The sequence below is a fragment of the Lonchura striata genome, chromosome 9, assembly GCF_046129695.1.
Source record: "Lonchura striata isolate bLonStr1 chromosome 9, bLonStr1.mat, whole genome shotgun sequence".
Lineage (NCBI taxonomy): Eukaryota > Metazoa > Chordata > Aves > Passeriformes > Estrildidae > Lonchura > Lonchura striata.
In genome coordinates, this window is record NC_134611.1 from 20,074,168 (window position 1) to 20,090,087 (window position 15,920).

The following is a 15,920-nucleotide window of genomic DNA, read 5'->3' on the forward strand; positions in this document are numbered from 1 at the left end:
AGGCTAGACTGTACAGAGTGAAAAGTGGACAGATGGGCACAAATGAGAGCCCTTGTGATTCAGCTTCAGATTTGAGCCCCTGGCTCTGGTGGCGTTCCCACCACCACCCATTTTCATCCTCAGTCTACAATACTGGAATGTAAATAGCCCCCTTCTTGCCTCACCCCTCTGAATTTTCAGGTGGCTACAGCCAAATCTGCCCATCAACACACAATTGCTCTGGCTGCTGGGGAATTCCCTGGTTAAATGACACATGCAGTGCAGCTCACCTCCGAGCAATGGGAAGAACACCAAGAAGCCTGCAGTGTTAAAAAGGAACATTTTATTGCAAGAGATTACAAACCTGGCACTATGGCCAAATGTTTCCATTACATCACAATTGCTACCCATGTATCAGGCAACAGCACCTACAAAGCACGGTGGATTGAAATATCAAATCATAATGCAGTCAGCTTTTTAAAGTACCACCCTAAAAAGTTTGGGGTTTTCTTTAGACAAACTCAAAACTATATAAATCAATTTTTAAAAATATGAGACTGGTGTTTAAATATCCAGGCCACTAACTACTGTTATAAAAAATGGAAAAGTCTGTTAACCATAGTGCTGAACTAAACAGGGTCTGTTCACAGCCAATAACCATTTAGTTAAAAGCAAGTACTTGCTACTCACTGCTAGTATTTCCACATTTGTTCAGCCCAATTTATCTTCTGTAGGTTTTCAGAACCAGGTGGATTTAATGCAAAACCCCTCTTTAAAGCATTGCAGGAAACCTAGAACCATTAACTAGACCAGGAAAAGCATCACAGTAAAAACAGCATTGCATCTTTTGATCTCAGTCCTGTGACACTGACCTTTAGAAACTCTGGATGCTCTTCTCTTGAGCCCCAGTTCACAACTCACGTTTCTCCTGTGATCACTTACCTCAAAAAGCTTGGTGATTTCCCTGAGCATGGCTGAGACAGTAGGAATTGGCGCAGGCACACAGCTCAAACGCAGCCCACCTGGCCCGGGACTGCCGCGCTCGCTCCCCTCCCAGCAGCTGGGACACCCAGGCCTGTCCTTGTCCTTCCTCTCCCACGGGAGGAGCCAGCAGCTCATCTCCTGAGCCCTAAGGACTAAGCTGGATCTGCAGGCAGAGCTGGACCCCCTCAGCCCACCTCATACAGTTCCCCCAAACCACGCGAAGCAGGACTGGCCAAAGCACAGTAAATGCCCAACATGTGCTGCCTGCTCACCTCCATTTTCCATGCCTGGACACACTACCCCTTGAGCAGCTACCATGGGCACTGGAATCACCTACCCAAGGTTCTGCAGAAACATCTTTTCAAAGAATGCAAGCAGAGTTTTACTTTTTGAAGAGGATTTGGAAATATCACTGGGATTAGGGAATATAGGCCATCATACGAAAAGTGTATAGGAGTGGTCTTCTACAATTTTCCTGAGGCTACTACTAAAGAGACCTTTACCAGAAACTAGGATAACTTCAGAAACAAGGACTGTGATACAGAACCAAAATCAACCAAACAGAAATCACTGTGCCACTGCAGCCTTTACCCCAAAGCAGCCTAAGCCAACCTGAACAGACTAACACTTGTGTTTAGGTGAGCAGCTCTGAAGTCCAGCCCTTTGGCACAGACTGACACAGAGCCCCTCAAACCACATAACATCAGACTGGCATCACAAAGGGACCGATTTAACTTGCCCTCTTCTACCACATAATTTAGAATTTTGGTAACTCCAGAGACGGGGATTTATATTTCCTTGTAGATAATGATAAAAAATACCTATATTTTTTATCTGTTGTGTATTTTTTATACACAACAGAAACCAAGTAAACAAATAGCCCCGTTGAGGACTAGAGGCTAAGGACAGCTAATAGTACTCTACTATTTTTTTAAAGATTATTCAGCCTGTATCAACCACATATACAATTAATTTAATAATCGTAAGAGTTGTAGAACTCCTACATATTTTTTTTTAACTATACTACAAGGATCTGATGCCAGCAGGGCACACAGCCCGTCACTGAAAACTGCCCTTCATCAACAGAATCTCATTTTGGAAAATGATCAGCCCTAGAACTCACTGCTCTTCAGACACAACTTTGCATTTTAATTCTAGTATTACATAAAGTAGCTCACAATTGGGGCTTAATTAAATAGAATTAACTAGGGTTTTAAAAACTATTTTTATCAATCTAGTAAGAGTCTTTTGCTAACGCAAAATTCTGCACGGTATGGCTTCACCTTACAAGCATTCTTAACAACACTAGATAAATATCATTTGCACTTAATTGATTTTTTTCATTTGCTAAATTGCCATAAAATACGGTGCTCTCACAAGCACCTTTTTTGGTGAGAAGGGTAAACAAGCACTCTATTAAAGCATTATAAACATTCAAGGTGATGTGATCACTTCCCTCTATTCTGTTTCAACACACTGCTTTAAATCTTCAGTTTTCACATCTTATAAAAAAGTTCCACAAGTATCCACAAATTCAGAAATTTGTTAGTCTGCATACACAATTTGTCTGCAATACACTTCAACATCCTAGTTATCTTTTCTAAAATCTCTGAAGTATTTATTCCTCCAGCCTTTAAATGTAAGGATGTAGATTTTCCACTTACAAGAGAATAAATTTCAACGAGAAAGCTAAACTTAACTGTAGCAATTTGTACAGTTAAACACCTGACACCACTAATTTAATGACAGCCTTGACAGTGCTAGGATGGCCTTGTCTGAGGCCTCTGTCTTGCACAGCTATGCATTTTTAGCCCATCTATTCTATCAGAACATTAACAAGCCTCATGTGTTAACTCTGAACTCTGTGCATCCAGGAAGACAGACATTTATTCATACTTTCCACCAATCAAATGTAATGCATCTGCGAACAATTCAGTTTATTGCAAGTAAATGTACTTAAGATCATGAGAAGATTCTAATCTCGAGCAAGACAAATCAATTCCACAAACTTAATTCACACAATGCAAATAAATGCTTCACATTATAGACATTTAGATTTTCTTTAAACCTTTTTATTTAGAGATTTTTCTGGTAAGGAGATATACCATAGGAAAGCAATTTCACTGGCAGTGAGGTATGTATATACTCTACCAAAATACTCCTCTTGCTTTAACTGCTTTTAACTTTATTTACATATAAAGAAAATATCAATGCATATCCTTGGCTTAACTACAGTATCTGTTACCCTATATGAGTAAAATGAAATGTTACTTGCATACAAAATTGATTTGTAGAGGAATCTAATTTGATTTAAACAAAAATCATGTTCTGAAGACAGTTTAAATGAACAAACACAAGTCATCATGACCAAGACACCTGCACCATATTTCCATCCTCACAGCACATTTATTTCAATAATTCTGTAAGTAGGTCCTTAGCATGAGCATAGTGTTACAGTTTTCATACATATAATCACATCCAAAACAAGCTCTAAAATTTAAGTTGTAAACATTCTCTTCATATGTGGAAACATTTCAATCTGTGTTTGAATTTTCTAAAATGATCAATCTTTTAAACAGAATTATAAATGAAAAGCCTACTCTAACCGTGTAGTGAGCAATGCTTATTAGTACATTTCTACAGTGTTAAATAAAATAGTAGAGGCAAACTTCTGTAAGCAAGTCAGACTTTAAGTAAATTGTCATAAAAGTAACAAACTTGTTAACAAAAAGATGCTTTGTAATAAAGAAAGTTGGATTGAATCTACTATGATACAAAAACATAAGGGTAAATACCATCTTTGTTGACAAGTAGGAGGTAGCATGGATGCACCACTTTATTGTCAGTGAGAAATGCAACTGAAGTAAAGAATATTTCCTTACCATAAATTTCCAGTATTATGTACATATTTCTCTTAGAAATTTGTTTAAACAAGTTTCCCTCCACTTTTTAGTACAAAAAGCCTCATGTGATTTAAAAAAAACACTTACACACCTAGATAGAATAGTACTAATTGCCCTATTTGAACGAAACAGTCTCTTGAACTATGAAGTACGTGGTATTTAATGCCCTAAGTTGAGTAAATTGTATTAGCAGTTCTTGGTATAATACAAAACACTACATACATACAAACAAAATATAATAGTATCTTATTTCACTATGTAATTATTTTTGGAATAAACAGAACCTTGATTTGGGTAACACTGAAGAGAACGTGGTTTCTTTGTTTTATTAAAATCTGTCCTTTAAGTACCCATGTGCAACAATTTAAAAATGGCTGCCATACATATAATGGTCTTGTATTAATAGTGAACACAGTAACTGACAAAAACATAATAAACCTTAAAAACACATCTTCCACCCTATATAAAATATAAAGACTACTTACTGTAACTGTTAAGTATTCATTTTGATGTTACTGTAATCCACTTCCTCTATTTTCTGTCTTTAGCATTTATAAACATAATTTAGTGTAGCCATTTATTTTAAAAAATGATGAAGTATTTCAAATTTACATCTAATTAAAATTTAAAATGTTTCTGTGTTCTATGATGCTGCTTCTGCCATCAGTAAAGAAAATGAAGTTTCAGTAATTGAAGCAGGTTTTTTAAGTAGTGATGTGACTTCAACCATGCCAGCTCCAGTCCGTGGAAGATTTGCGTTGACAATGTGTCGCTGCAAGTGCTTTATCCAGTCTTCTTGAACAGACAAAGGTCCTCGAAAGACCAGACCACAAAACCTATGCAAATATTAAAATTAATCCATCAAGATACATCTATCTCTACTGAAAAACTATAAAATAAAGACAGTAAGAGGAAAGATTTAATTTTCTTTAGGTTTGTTTCTACATGTTTTAGCTGAAAAACTTAGTAATTGAGTTCATCAGTAGTAACTGTGAGCACAAAACTGCAGCTTATACAACTCACATTCTCACACTTTCAGTGCCATTAATAACAATCTGTTGTTCATATATAAATTTTTTTTGAAGGACAGAATATTACTCAGACATGACCAGTAAGATTTTTAGCTAGAGAAACAACTGGCAATCTAACACCGAAGTGTGACTGAATCAATTCATCTTGCTCAAATTAATGAAAACAGGCAATTCCTTTTCCTCCTCCATTATTCAATTTAATCACAAACATTAATGGATACAACAATGGATCTCTTTATGACTAACATTAGTAAGCTCTTAAAAAGGTATTTTTCCAATTAAAGTAACACTATGTACCTGCATCTGAGTATGTAAACTTCATCAGCACTATGAGGTAACGGCAGCATTTTCTTCTTGCTTCCAGATCTTGACCTTGACTTCTTTTGCTTACAGTCTAAAGCTAAGAAGAGAAATTTTCATATGTGAAAGTAATACTTCAATGAGTGTTAGTCAAACGATATTCAGTAAGTATTCCCTATAGCAATAATGAAAAGACATCTGCCTCCTTGTTTTTCTATATTTAATTATAATACAAATCCAAAACAATTACAGTGTATTCTAAGAAATATACCAGGCAGAACACACGAATCTTTTTTTTTTAGCTTAGCATTGTGCTTGCTCTTTGAAGAACTAGATAATTGGCATTCAGCATTAAACTGTTTAGTATCAGCAAGCACCTACAAACGTACTGCAGAATTATACAGAAGCAAAGCACCACTGGAAATTCCCTTTCATGCCTAAAACACTGTCAGAATCTCAGAACTTGTTTGTAATTCAAGTACCATCAGAAGACCACTCATGTTCAACCAAGTTACAACTTTATGAAGTTGTAGCTTTCAGCTAGTACAATCAGGAATTTCTAGTTTGAAAACACCTGCCATTTGTTTTCAACTCAAAGCAAAAATTTGTCCTTTTGTTCTAAGAATTTAAAATGAAGCTTCCCTTTCACTCCTGTCTGAATTCTAATGAAGCTTACAAAAAGTATGTATTAGTCCTTGGCAGTGGGAGCTGGTATTAGGACAATCAAGAGGGATGGCAAAGTCACTTTTTAAATTCAGTCTAAGCATTTGAAACTGTGTATGAAAGTAACGTGTGTGAACGGCAAACACACAACAAACACGAGTTCAGGCAGCTCTGAGGTCTGTATCTCCCATAAATAAATGTAATGGGAATCTGAAACAAAACCTGGAGATTCTAAGAAGCAGCCAAAGTGGGGGATGAGTGGATTAAACGGAATTGTTATATGATACAAACGGCTGATAAAGCTCAAGAAGTTTGTGACTGCTTGAAGTGAGAAGTGTATCTAGCTACACTCTATTCCAAAACACAAGACACCAACAATATAACTCCAACACAAACACTTTTGCAAACAACCAGTTACACCACTTCAACAAAAACTCCACAGAAACCAGAAAGACAGTACCAGGTGGTATTCGTGATACCAAGAAGGCATAATGCTATGCTACTGAAGCGTCTTAACAGTAAAATGGGAAAAAAAATTGTTACACTTGGCTAAAGTTTTGACTCCTAGAATATAAAACAGAAGAATTAACCTCTTAGCATTCTGAAGCATAAGACATTGTCTGGTGAGGTAAAACATGTTGATTTAGAGAACACACAGTCTTGATTGTATCCTTAATTTTTCTCATGCCCTCCAAATGGGCATCTCTCAAGCTTTTACCTTGTAGCCCGACTTTAAACTTGGTAGACATACCAGTTCTATCCCCAGACTTAAATATTCCTACCTATCTAAAATTTAAAATTAATTTCTCAGGTTTGAAGGAATCAGAAAACCAATAAAATCAGTGGAAAGCAGACACCAACCTAGACAGACTTCTTCAGATCAACATTAGGAAAATGAGGCTTAACAGCATTTTTTTCTGACAGCAAAAACAAAACCAGTTTGGATAAAAAGGCAGTAACCTAAGGTGGCAGTGGGGAGAGAGAGAGAGAAATGGCCAAGATGCTTCTGGAAGAGCATCAAGGGGGTTCTTAATATTTCATTCTCTCACGAGAAACATATTCTTCATTTAATTAGGAAGAAAAAAGCTAGCTATCATATCAGGTAGGAACTACCACATATGTGTTTTACATACCACAAGTTCAGTAACACCATCAGCAAAGTAAGCAGATAAAATACTGGAACCCAGACACCCATGCTTTGAAGAGAACTGGTTGTATGAGGCGCAACTTTATCTGCAGCAGTTATTACAGCAAAAAATTTGCCATTTGGTGGAACATCATGGGAAGAAGGGAAACAGAAGTTGGTATTACCCGAATGCAAACATGTCCATGAGTTGCATCTGATGACAAGTTAGTTGATGTCAGTTTATATGAGTGGAAAAAAAAAGAAGCAGTAGTGACAACAGACTCCTCCTAGAGAGGTCAACCTGAATTTGGAACAAGAACTGGCTGATTTCCTTGACGTTGATGAAGACATTAATTCCCATCAAGAAAGATTCTACTCACATGCATCTGGAGCATTTCAGAGAGCTCTCCCTTTCCTCTAAGACTTAGGTTGGTCTTCTGCAACAGATTCCAGACAACTAATGGGTTTGTGAGTGTGTGTGTGTATAATCTTCTAAGAAAAAAACACCTCTGAACTACTATGCAATCAAACAACAGCAACACTGACAGAAATTGCCATAATGAACTAGGAGAGGTACTTTCTACTTCCTTGAAAGGTACTTTCCCACAAACAGTGAGAAAACAAAAGAAAGGGCATGTTCTCTGAGCCATTTATGATGGAGGCTCTACATATATATATATATATGTAAGGAAATTATAAAGCAGTAAAAGACCATAAAAAAGGATTCAGATTACACTACAAATTCTCAGAGCAACTTAGCTAAATTTGAAAGTAGATTTGCCCAAGCAAGAAGCTGTTATAAAAGACAGAAAACAATAAGAACACAAATCCCGTGTTCTGCAAGGGTCATTTTTTTGTTCCCTTTGTCTTCTGAGATAGTGAACATATTCTTTCACATATTAGGGAGCTCAAAGCAGCACCAGTATGTTTTGAAGTTACTCCAGTGAAGATGGAAAGTGAGTGAAGGAGGAATAGCTGAGTAAAGCTCATTGAAAACTACAATTCAAACAGCAGTTATGAGGCATGTGTACCAGTAAACATCACATAAATTTCAATTTGTCTATCCAGAGAGCAATAAGTTTAAATAAAGTCACATGCACACACTTGAGTACTTTGTTGATACAATGCTTACAAGCGTTACATCAACTAAATCACACAATTGCCTCAGCCATTGCCTCCCCAATAAAGTAGCCATGTTCTGAACAAAACTCAGTTCCTGCTTTTTCTATGCCTTTACTATAACAAAACATGACCTCCTCAGAAAGTCTTTTATCATGTCTGGGAAGAGACCAAGGATATTTTAGCTCTAGTAAGCTGCACAGAAACTGCAGCAAATTGTTAGAGAGAGGTAGGAATTACCTCTCATTAACAGCTTCTTTGTAGTTGTAACAGCTTCCAAAATATCATTCCTCATTCTTCATAAAGGCCTACTTCTTTTGGAAGAACTCTCTTTCTTTCAAGTTTGGCCATCTGGTGTTTCCTAGTTGATAACTGAAAAACTTTTCAGTAAAAAACCAGTCACATCCCATGCTCAAACTGATGATACAACATGATGGAGAAACAACCCATTTAAAACAAAAGACTATCAAACTTTATTGGATTCTACTTGAGGTACTTATGTACAATTTCAGAGCACACTACTTTGAAAAATATATGCTAGGTAAAAACACTGCATACAAAAGCCTCTGTGATGACTTCTCAAGAAAGACTACAAGCAGATGGACATAGGAGGTTTCAATGAGCATGCCTAAGTAAATTATACAGGTCATAATTAGATCCCCTTTCATGCCATGACATTTGGTCTGCAGTTCCAAATTTAAATGTTCTGCTTCCTGATGTCCCCCAACATAAAGTGCTCCTTATTTCAGGAAAACTGAAGCTGGGTCTTTTATTCGGACTTCATTACTTTTGTCAAAGTGTACATAAGCTAAAAAAATTGAGTAATTGGACACACAAAAAGGAACTAATTAACCATCTGAAAGGACTGCCAAGTAAAAAATAATGATCTTTCTTGTACATTTAGTCACTAATTTTTCAAATTAAATCACTTGCTATCTATCTTCATCACTACTGCACAGCGAAGTACATTAAATAAACCCCTACCATTTGCTCTCTGTAGGATTTTAAAGGATGCTGAAAATGAGCTCATCATGCCAGTTGATTTGTTATGGCTGTAACAGCAGAGAACAATGACACACAAAGCCAGCGGATCTCAGATTTCTGCACACCTGATATGCTTCCACCACAAACATCCCAAAGCTACAAGTTTGACAAAACTACATTTGAAATTATTTGAACACACAGTAGCCCTCATGAACCACTACCTCAGTCACACTGTTGGCTTGAAGGCCAGACTTCTTGATCTGTACTTTATTGTTCCCTCCCAAACTTCTGACAAAGCAAACTCCACCTACAGAAGTAGAGACCAAAGAAGAAAGTGGTGATTCCCAGAAGATGAAAGCCAGTAAGAACAGACTGAGTATGTGAAAAGGATCAACAAAGAGAAGATGTAAAAAGCCAGGGTGCAAGAAATAATCAAGAGACTTGGGGAGAGCCAGGGCAGAAGGGAGGCAAGAGAAGCCCAGAGAGAAAAAAAGAACTGAAGCTGAATATACAACTATAATGAAGAAGAGTGAGATGCATTTTGAAGATTTTGTGTAGGTTTGTCCAATGCTCTAAAGATACTCAGAAGAAAGAAGCAAGTTGACCACCTGCTCTGAGAAACACCAATGTGTTGCTATACATCAAAACAGGTATAAAAGGAGATTAATATCTACTCAAGAGGAGTGATTACATTGTTAAAAATTGGACTGAATAACAACAACAACAAAAAATTCCAGCCAGACATCTGAGGACACAGGTATTTGCTCTATAGTGGATCTATAATGCATTGGTATAGGCACAAATAAAGTTTAATAAAGATTAACCTCAAACAGCCAATAGCCTAGGAACTTTCATTTCTAGGATATTTTTCTTGAGTCCATTCTCCAAAGCTACCATTATGCTTAACTATGTCTACTATACTGCTAAAACTGTCAAGTTGCATTTGAAAAGAAAAATAGGCTAAGATTTAACTAAATATGATGACATCACTGACTGAAGAAGCAGGACACCTGCTAGAGGAGCAATATGGTAACAGTCACTATCAAAAACACGTGCAGACAAATGGAAAATCTGAGACTAGTACATAAGCTAATGTAATGCTTGGAAAGGTCTCACTTTGGTGGCATGCGGAGATCATGTATTTCTCATGTTACTTCTCCTAATAAATAGTAGTGCCTAGAGAGGTCCCGTAACAACTGCCAGATAAAAGAATAACAGCATTCATGTTTATATACCATGATTTTATTACAGCAAGAAATTGAGATAATTGAATAATTATCTGATGTGATTTATTTTGGTAGTTATGTTTGCTTTAGAAGACATAAGAAAAGCTTAATGAGAAGCAACATGTATAAACATGTTCTCATATAATATATGTATAAATATATGTTCTCATATAATAAAAGGTATAAACATGTCTCCATATAATGGTTGAAGACCACTGAAGGTTTAGCTATGGCTGAGGCCCAACTGAAGACATCTCAAAATCGCTCTCAACTGCACCCATCTTTTAATAAGAAAACTCAAGATCTACTCAAGAGTAACACTCATAAGAAGAGTGTACTTTAAAACTAGTGTGTGCTAGTGAAATCTTCCATTAAAATAATTCTCTTCACAAAACTTTTATTATAAAGTGGAATATCAAACTGAATAACTGTTTAAAAGCATGTTTTTTTGGTCTACAAGCCTCGCATTAAGCTGGTTGAATGAGAAATCAATGAGCAAAGTTTATAACCTTCACAGAGTTGCAGCGGGGTAATGACTAAGTTGCTACAAATATAAATAGGTTGCAAGATCTTATAGCTAGAACTCAACACTGACTCCTTAAGGCAATGGTTTCAGCAACAGGCCTTTATCCATGCTGTAAGTTATTTATCTGGCTTCGCTCCAGCTTCTGAGAGCAGAAGATTTTTTTTCCAAACTTTTGTTTCTAACCTTTTATTTAAAGTTTGTTTCTAACCCCATTTTGTTTCCAACCTAATTCAAAACCAACTTCTAGGTCCCATGATACATGACTCTTGAGCTTTCTTTCCATTCTTTTAAGAAAAGAGGTACCTGTTCTGATGACTATGAAACTACTTCACTAGCAAAATACATTTCTTAGAGAAAACAAACAAAACTCCCTGAAAGTACCTAAATAAGCTTCCTTCACTTTTCCCATTTAGCAAAAGGGAAATTAGGTACAAAGTGCTTGTCCAGGATTCAAGCTCTGTACTATGCTATTTGTCAGTGTCTCCTTCACTGAATTACTGTTAAGTTATACATGTGCAATTTAAATATATAGCTATTGAAAAATATTTCCTCAGTAGGTATATATGAAAAGGAATTTACCACAGGGCTAATATCAAGTGACAGCAGTGGTAAATGAAGTTCACTACCATCACCCTTCTACTGAATAAATATTAAATTTTTCAGAATCACTGACTAATGGCATATTCTTCTACATGTTAGGTATTATTGCATCTGCTGACTTCCTTCCAAATCTGCTTTGTTACAGCACTAATGTAAAGCAACCTAAGACCTAGCAGCCACAGGCCCATATTATAAAAATATTACTTTCAGCCTTCTACAGAGAAAGCCTGCTACTCAGTTTGTCATTCTTAGCATAATGAATTACATTTGCAGATGAAAAAAGGATTATGCATTTTCTAAGAGCATTATGTAAAAGCCTGTGTTTGTTGACACAGAAAACTGATGGTTGCCCTTCTTAATTACTGAATATTTCAGGCTTCCTATCTCCAAATTTTCCTCATTATATTGTATCTCTACTCCTCAATTTGCTGTTGATCATGTGAAGTCCCACTAATCTCAGCAATAATCCAAGTAAACTCAGAAACTGCCTACAGCCAAGCAAGTTGCAGGTCTCTGAGAACAAGTCAAAATATGTCATGTTAGAAGAATTTCAAAATGAAGTGTGTTTTAATTAAAAACATTAATAGCGGTGCCAAATGTTGTACTACCCTCACTCAATGTCAGAGCAGGTAGTTTTTGGGTTGTGAGCCAAACAAGATATGAAATCAACATATGTTGTTAGAAATACACAGAGTGTAATATGACCTGCTCTTCCTATTTTACTGGAGTATTCTTTGTAACTGTATGTACTAGACAGTAAAAATTACTGGTTGTATCGTTGCCTTTTTTTCCTCCCACCGCTCTCATTTCCGAGATGCTTTAAAACACTTCATTAGAAGGCCAACTATCTGGCTGGGAAGTTGTGATATCATAGGAGAATGAATTTAAGCAACCATCTCTTAGTTTTGCTTACATACCTTAAGTGTTGGATCCAAAATCAAAGACTAAGAATGAAAATCAGACATGAGAGTGGACAACAGCAACATAGGTTTTCTTACAAGTTGCTGAAGTTTTATGGCAAATAAATTGTTTACCAGCAGAAGCTTCAAAATTATTTTGAATTAACATATGCTTTTGTCCAGTCTGATGAAGGAAATGCATCATAGACAGACTTGCTTTTACATCTGTAACAAAACATACCTGTCCCAGTCAAAAGTCCAGCACTCTTCTTTCGTGCATAAGCGCGTAAGTGGTTGGACAGGCTAACAGCACTTGTAAACGTCGTATTGCAATGCACACACGTTCTAAGCTTCACAGGCATACCTATCATTCAAAAGAAAACTATAATCCAGTTCTCTCTTCAAAAAATGAAATTCTCAAAGCGTTGTAAAAAGTTTTCTGCAATAAAGATGGTTTAAAATATATTCACTGCATTGACGCAATTGTTTAGTATATTAGAAGGATCCAAGTTAACCGTTATTAGTTTTCCACCTAGTGCTTTAAGCCAAACCATATTATTTGAAAAAGAACAGAAAGGAGGCATCTTGAGCCCAGTAGACTACTCTGCATTTAATACCTACTACCAAGCTCCTACAGATCTCCACATAATGAAGCTCTAATTCCAAAATACAATCCTCAATTTGAATAGCACAGTTCTGTTGAGAAATTTCAGAGCTTTCAGAATTTCCGATAAAGAGAATTTGAAAAGTCAAATTCACAAAGTGGTAATTAAAAGTGTTTTACCCATAAGACTAAAGCACTCAATACTAAAATTAGGCTCAGAGAAAAACGTGGTAAAACACACACCATTGAACAGCTATTAGACAAAACATTTTGTTCAGTGCATTTTCTATTCATTACTATAGATGCACAATTGATAATGAAAGTAAATTATTTGAAGTTTTTTACTAAAATCTTTGAGCTAAATAAATATCAACAAAGCAACATGCTATTTATCACACCAAAACAATGAAACAATACTGAACTCCTCACTTACAGACAAAGAAACCATTATAACTTATCTCCTGCTCAACTTCGCCATATTTCTCCCTGCATTTTACCAAAGATACATTGTTTTGGTGAGGGTTCTCTACTAATAAATTATTAGAAGAATAAATGAAAAAACTACACAGCCAAAAAGTCTCTGCAGGAAAGAAAGAATGCTATTCTCCAGCAGCCCACAGAAGACATGCTGTTTTTTCAGGCAAGTTACAGAAGAACACCTGGTTGGTAAAAGCCTTAATAAAAGTAAATCCAAAATTAGGAATATTTGCCTTTTTCAGGAAAAAAATAAGATTTTCAACTTGATGTTAAATATTTTCTTATTAACTCAACTGGCACAGTGCGTTAGTTATCAAATTCTGTTACCTCAGCCACAGAAAATTATTGGGCCCCATTCAGAACTGTTAGTACTATGCGAGCGTATGTTTATTTTTACTTGGTTGTTCATCAAAACTAGACAAGTTCTACCTTGTGTTGAGCAGTAAATATTACACAGAAAGCAAAACACAGTGTCAGGTTTGGCAAGCTATTCCTTGAGCATTGTTTTTCAAATCATTAAACCTGTCAAAGATACACTTCCTTTATTAAGCAATCTCCTGTCTTAAGAGACAACCACAGACATACAGAAGACATAAAATGCAATTCTCTTCCACTTCTACTATGCCATTTTAGAAAGCCACCTTTCTTAAGAGATTTATTGCCACACTTTTATAGCCCCTAAAAGAACTTCTGAGCACATCAGATTGTTGGGGTTTTTTGTTTAAAGAAAGAAAAGAATACAAGTGAAAAAGTACTAGGCACTGCCAGTTTTACTAACCTGGTTAATAACAAGAAAAGAAACAGCACAAAAAAAAGTCAGGGGAATAAAAATAAGATCCTGCTCTTCAGTCTAGAGAATCCTGCAGCATTGGTGGTGTCCAACCAAGAAACCGGCAAATGCAAGCTCTACATACACATTAAAAAGGATGTTGTAAGAGTTCCCCAAGACTAGAAATAATTCTCATATGACAAGTAAGTTAAAAACATCACCCTAAAAGCCTGCTCTATTAGTATACAGAGTAGCTAGGAAGTTGAATGTAGAATTGTTTCATTAGCACAATTCTCAGTGGAGGGACAATCTAGGTCTTTATTGGTCAGACAGAGGCCATGCATTAGAAACCTGCTGGCTACAACTGTATGCCAACAAAGCTTGAACCAGCACAGGTTGTCACTCAGGACAGACAGGCCCTAAGCAAGCATGAGTTTCTCACGGTAGCCACAACTTGCAACAAACAAGAATTAATCTATGTTGTAAGAGTATGTTTGCCTAAAACCATCAAAATTAGTTGACAGTGATTCACCAATTTGCAGTATTACGCATTTATAATGGTATCAACAGTTCTGTTAGTTTGAGCAAATGCTGCCTTGCACAAACCTTGAAGACTTAAATGCAGTATTCCTAAACCAGCTGTTTTAATGCCCGAAAACTGGGTTGCAAGCCCAAACATTTCAGAACTGTTAGTCTACCAAATACGCATAGACACTTCAACTTGTTTACTGCAGGATGTGTCTTCTTCCTTACTGAGGCTCACTTTGTGTCCACTTTCAATTTGCATGCCCAGTCATATGCAGAACAGGAACTATACTCCATGCAAAAACCCTTCAGTGCTACTGAAGGGTTTTTTCACTTTAGGAAAAACGTGTCAGAAAAATTTGCTGTGCTACCTCTCGCAGTCAAGTGTCCTCTGGAAACGAAACAAGAATTAAATGAACAGAATCCCAAGTAAAATACTCTGCACTTGAACATTTTCTATGAATTATATGATTCTTTGGAAATGTTGTCAAGAAACACCTTCTTACCTGACTGCATAGTCAAGTCCATTTTTTGTGGCTGATATATCAATGGACTGTCTTCATTTAATGGAAGAACACATTTCTGAACAAACCTCTTTCTTGCAGTTTGATTATGAATCTTTTGAGGGGAAATATCAGGATTCCTTTCTTCTCCTAACCTCTTGTTTTTTAGGAGTTCTATCAGTGTAAGTGACTGATTTCTTTTTTCATCATGTAGTACTGCTTTTGTTTCATCACATTCATTTAGGAAACTCAGCCCTTCTTCCTCCGATGCAGACACAGATATATCTTCAGTCTTTAAGCCATTATGGTATGCTTCAAGAGGTATAACGTTCTGAGATAAAAAGTCATCATTTGATGCAAATTTCTGAGCAACAAATGGTCTGGGAATAATACGGCGACTGTTCAAAGCCTTTAAGATTTTTTCATACTTCTCTTCATTTTGCATCATCTCATTCAGAACACAGATGGGAGACTTGTGTGCATCCCACTTGGTTTTGCCAAGCCTCTTCAGGTGTCCTCGCACATGATTAGACAATCCAATTTTAGTATCGAACCAGCCACCACAGAGCTGACATGTATGCTCAGAGGAAGTTTCAGATTTCTCAATTGCTACAAAGAAAATAATTATAATGTTTTTTGACAATTATATACAGTTAAACATGACAACTGCAAATCACAAGAAGAGAGGCTTTACAAGAAACT

General features: G+C 36.4%; 1 protein-coding gene across 9 annotated transcripts in view; it reads right to left on the bottom strand.

Annotated features, from left to right (window-relative positions):
- Positions 1–300: 300 nt before the first annotated feature.
- ZNF644 (zinc finger protein 644) overlaps positions 301–15,920 on the bottom strand; it is a 77,282-nt gene continuing 61,662 nt past the window's right edge. For 7 of the 9 annotated variants that reach the window (XM_031505536.2, XM_031505537.2, XM_077785440.1 and 4 more), the window contains 3 exons: positions 15,222–15,827; positions 5,195–5,297; positions 301–4,702 (listed from right to left, as the gene is read on the bottom strand). In XM_031505536.2, the coding sequence (XP_031361396.1) occupies positions 4,510–4,702; positions 5,195–5,297; positions 15,222–15,827 (902 nt within the window). In that variant the 3' untranslated portion in view covers positions 301–4,509. Of the gene's footprint in view, positions 4,703–5,194; positions 5,298–12,581; positions 12,780–15,221; positions 15,828–15,920 lie in introns of those variants that run through there. The other 2 variants (XM_021526396.2, XM_021526439.2) reach the window with 2 other exon arrangements.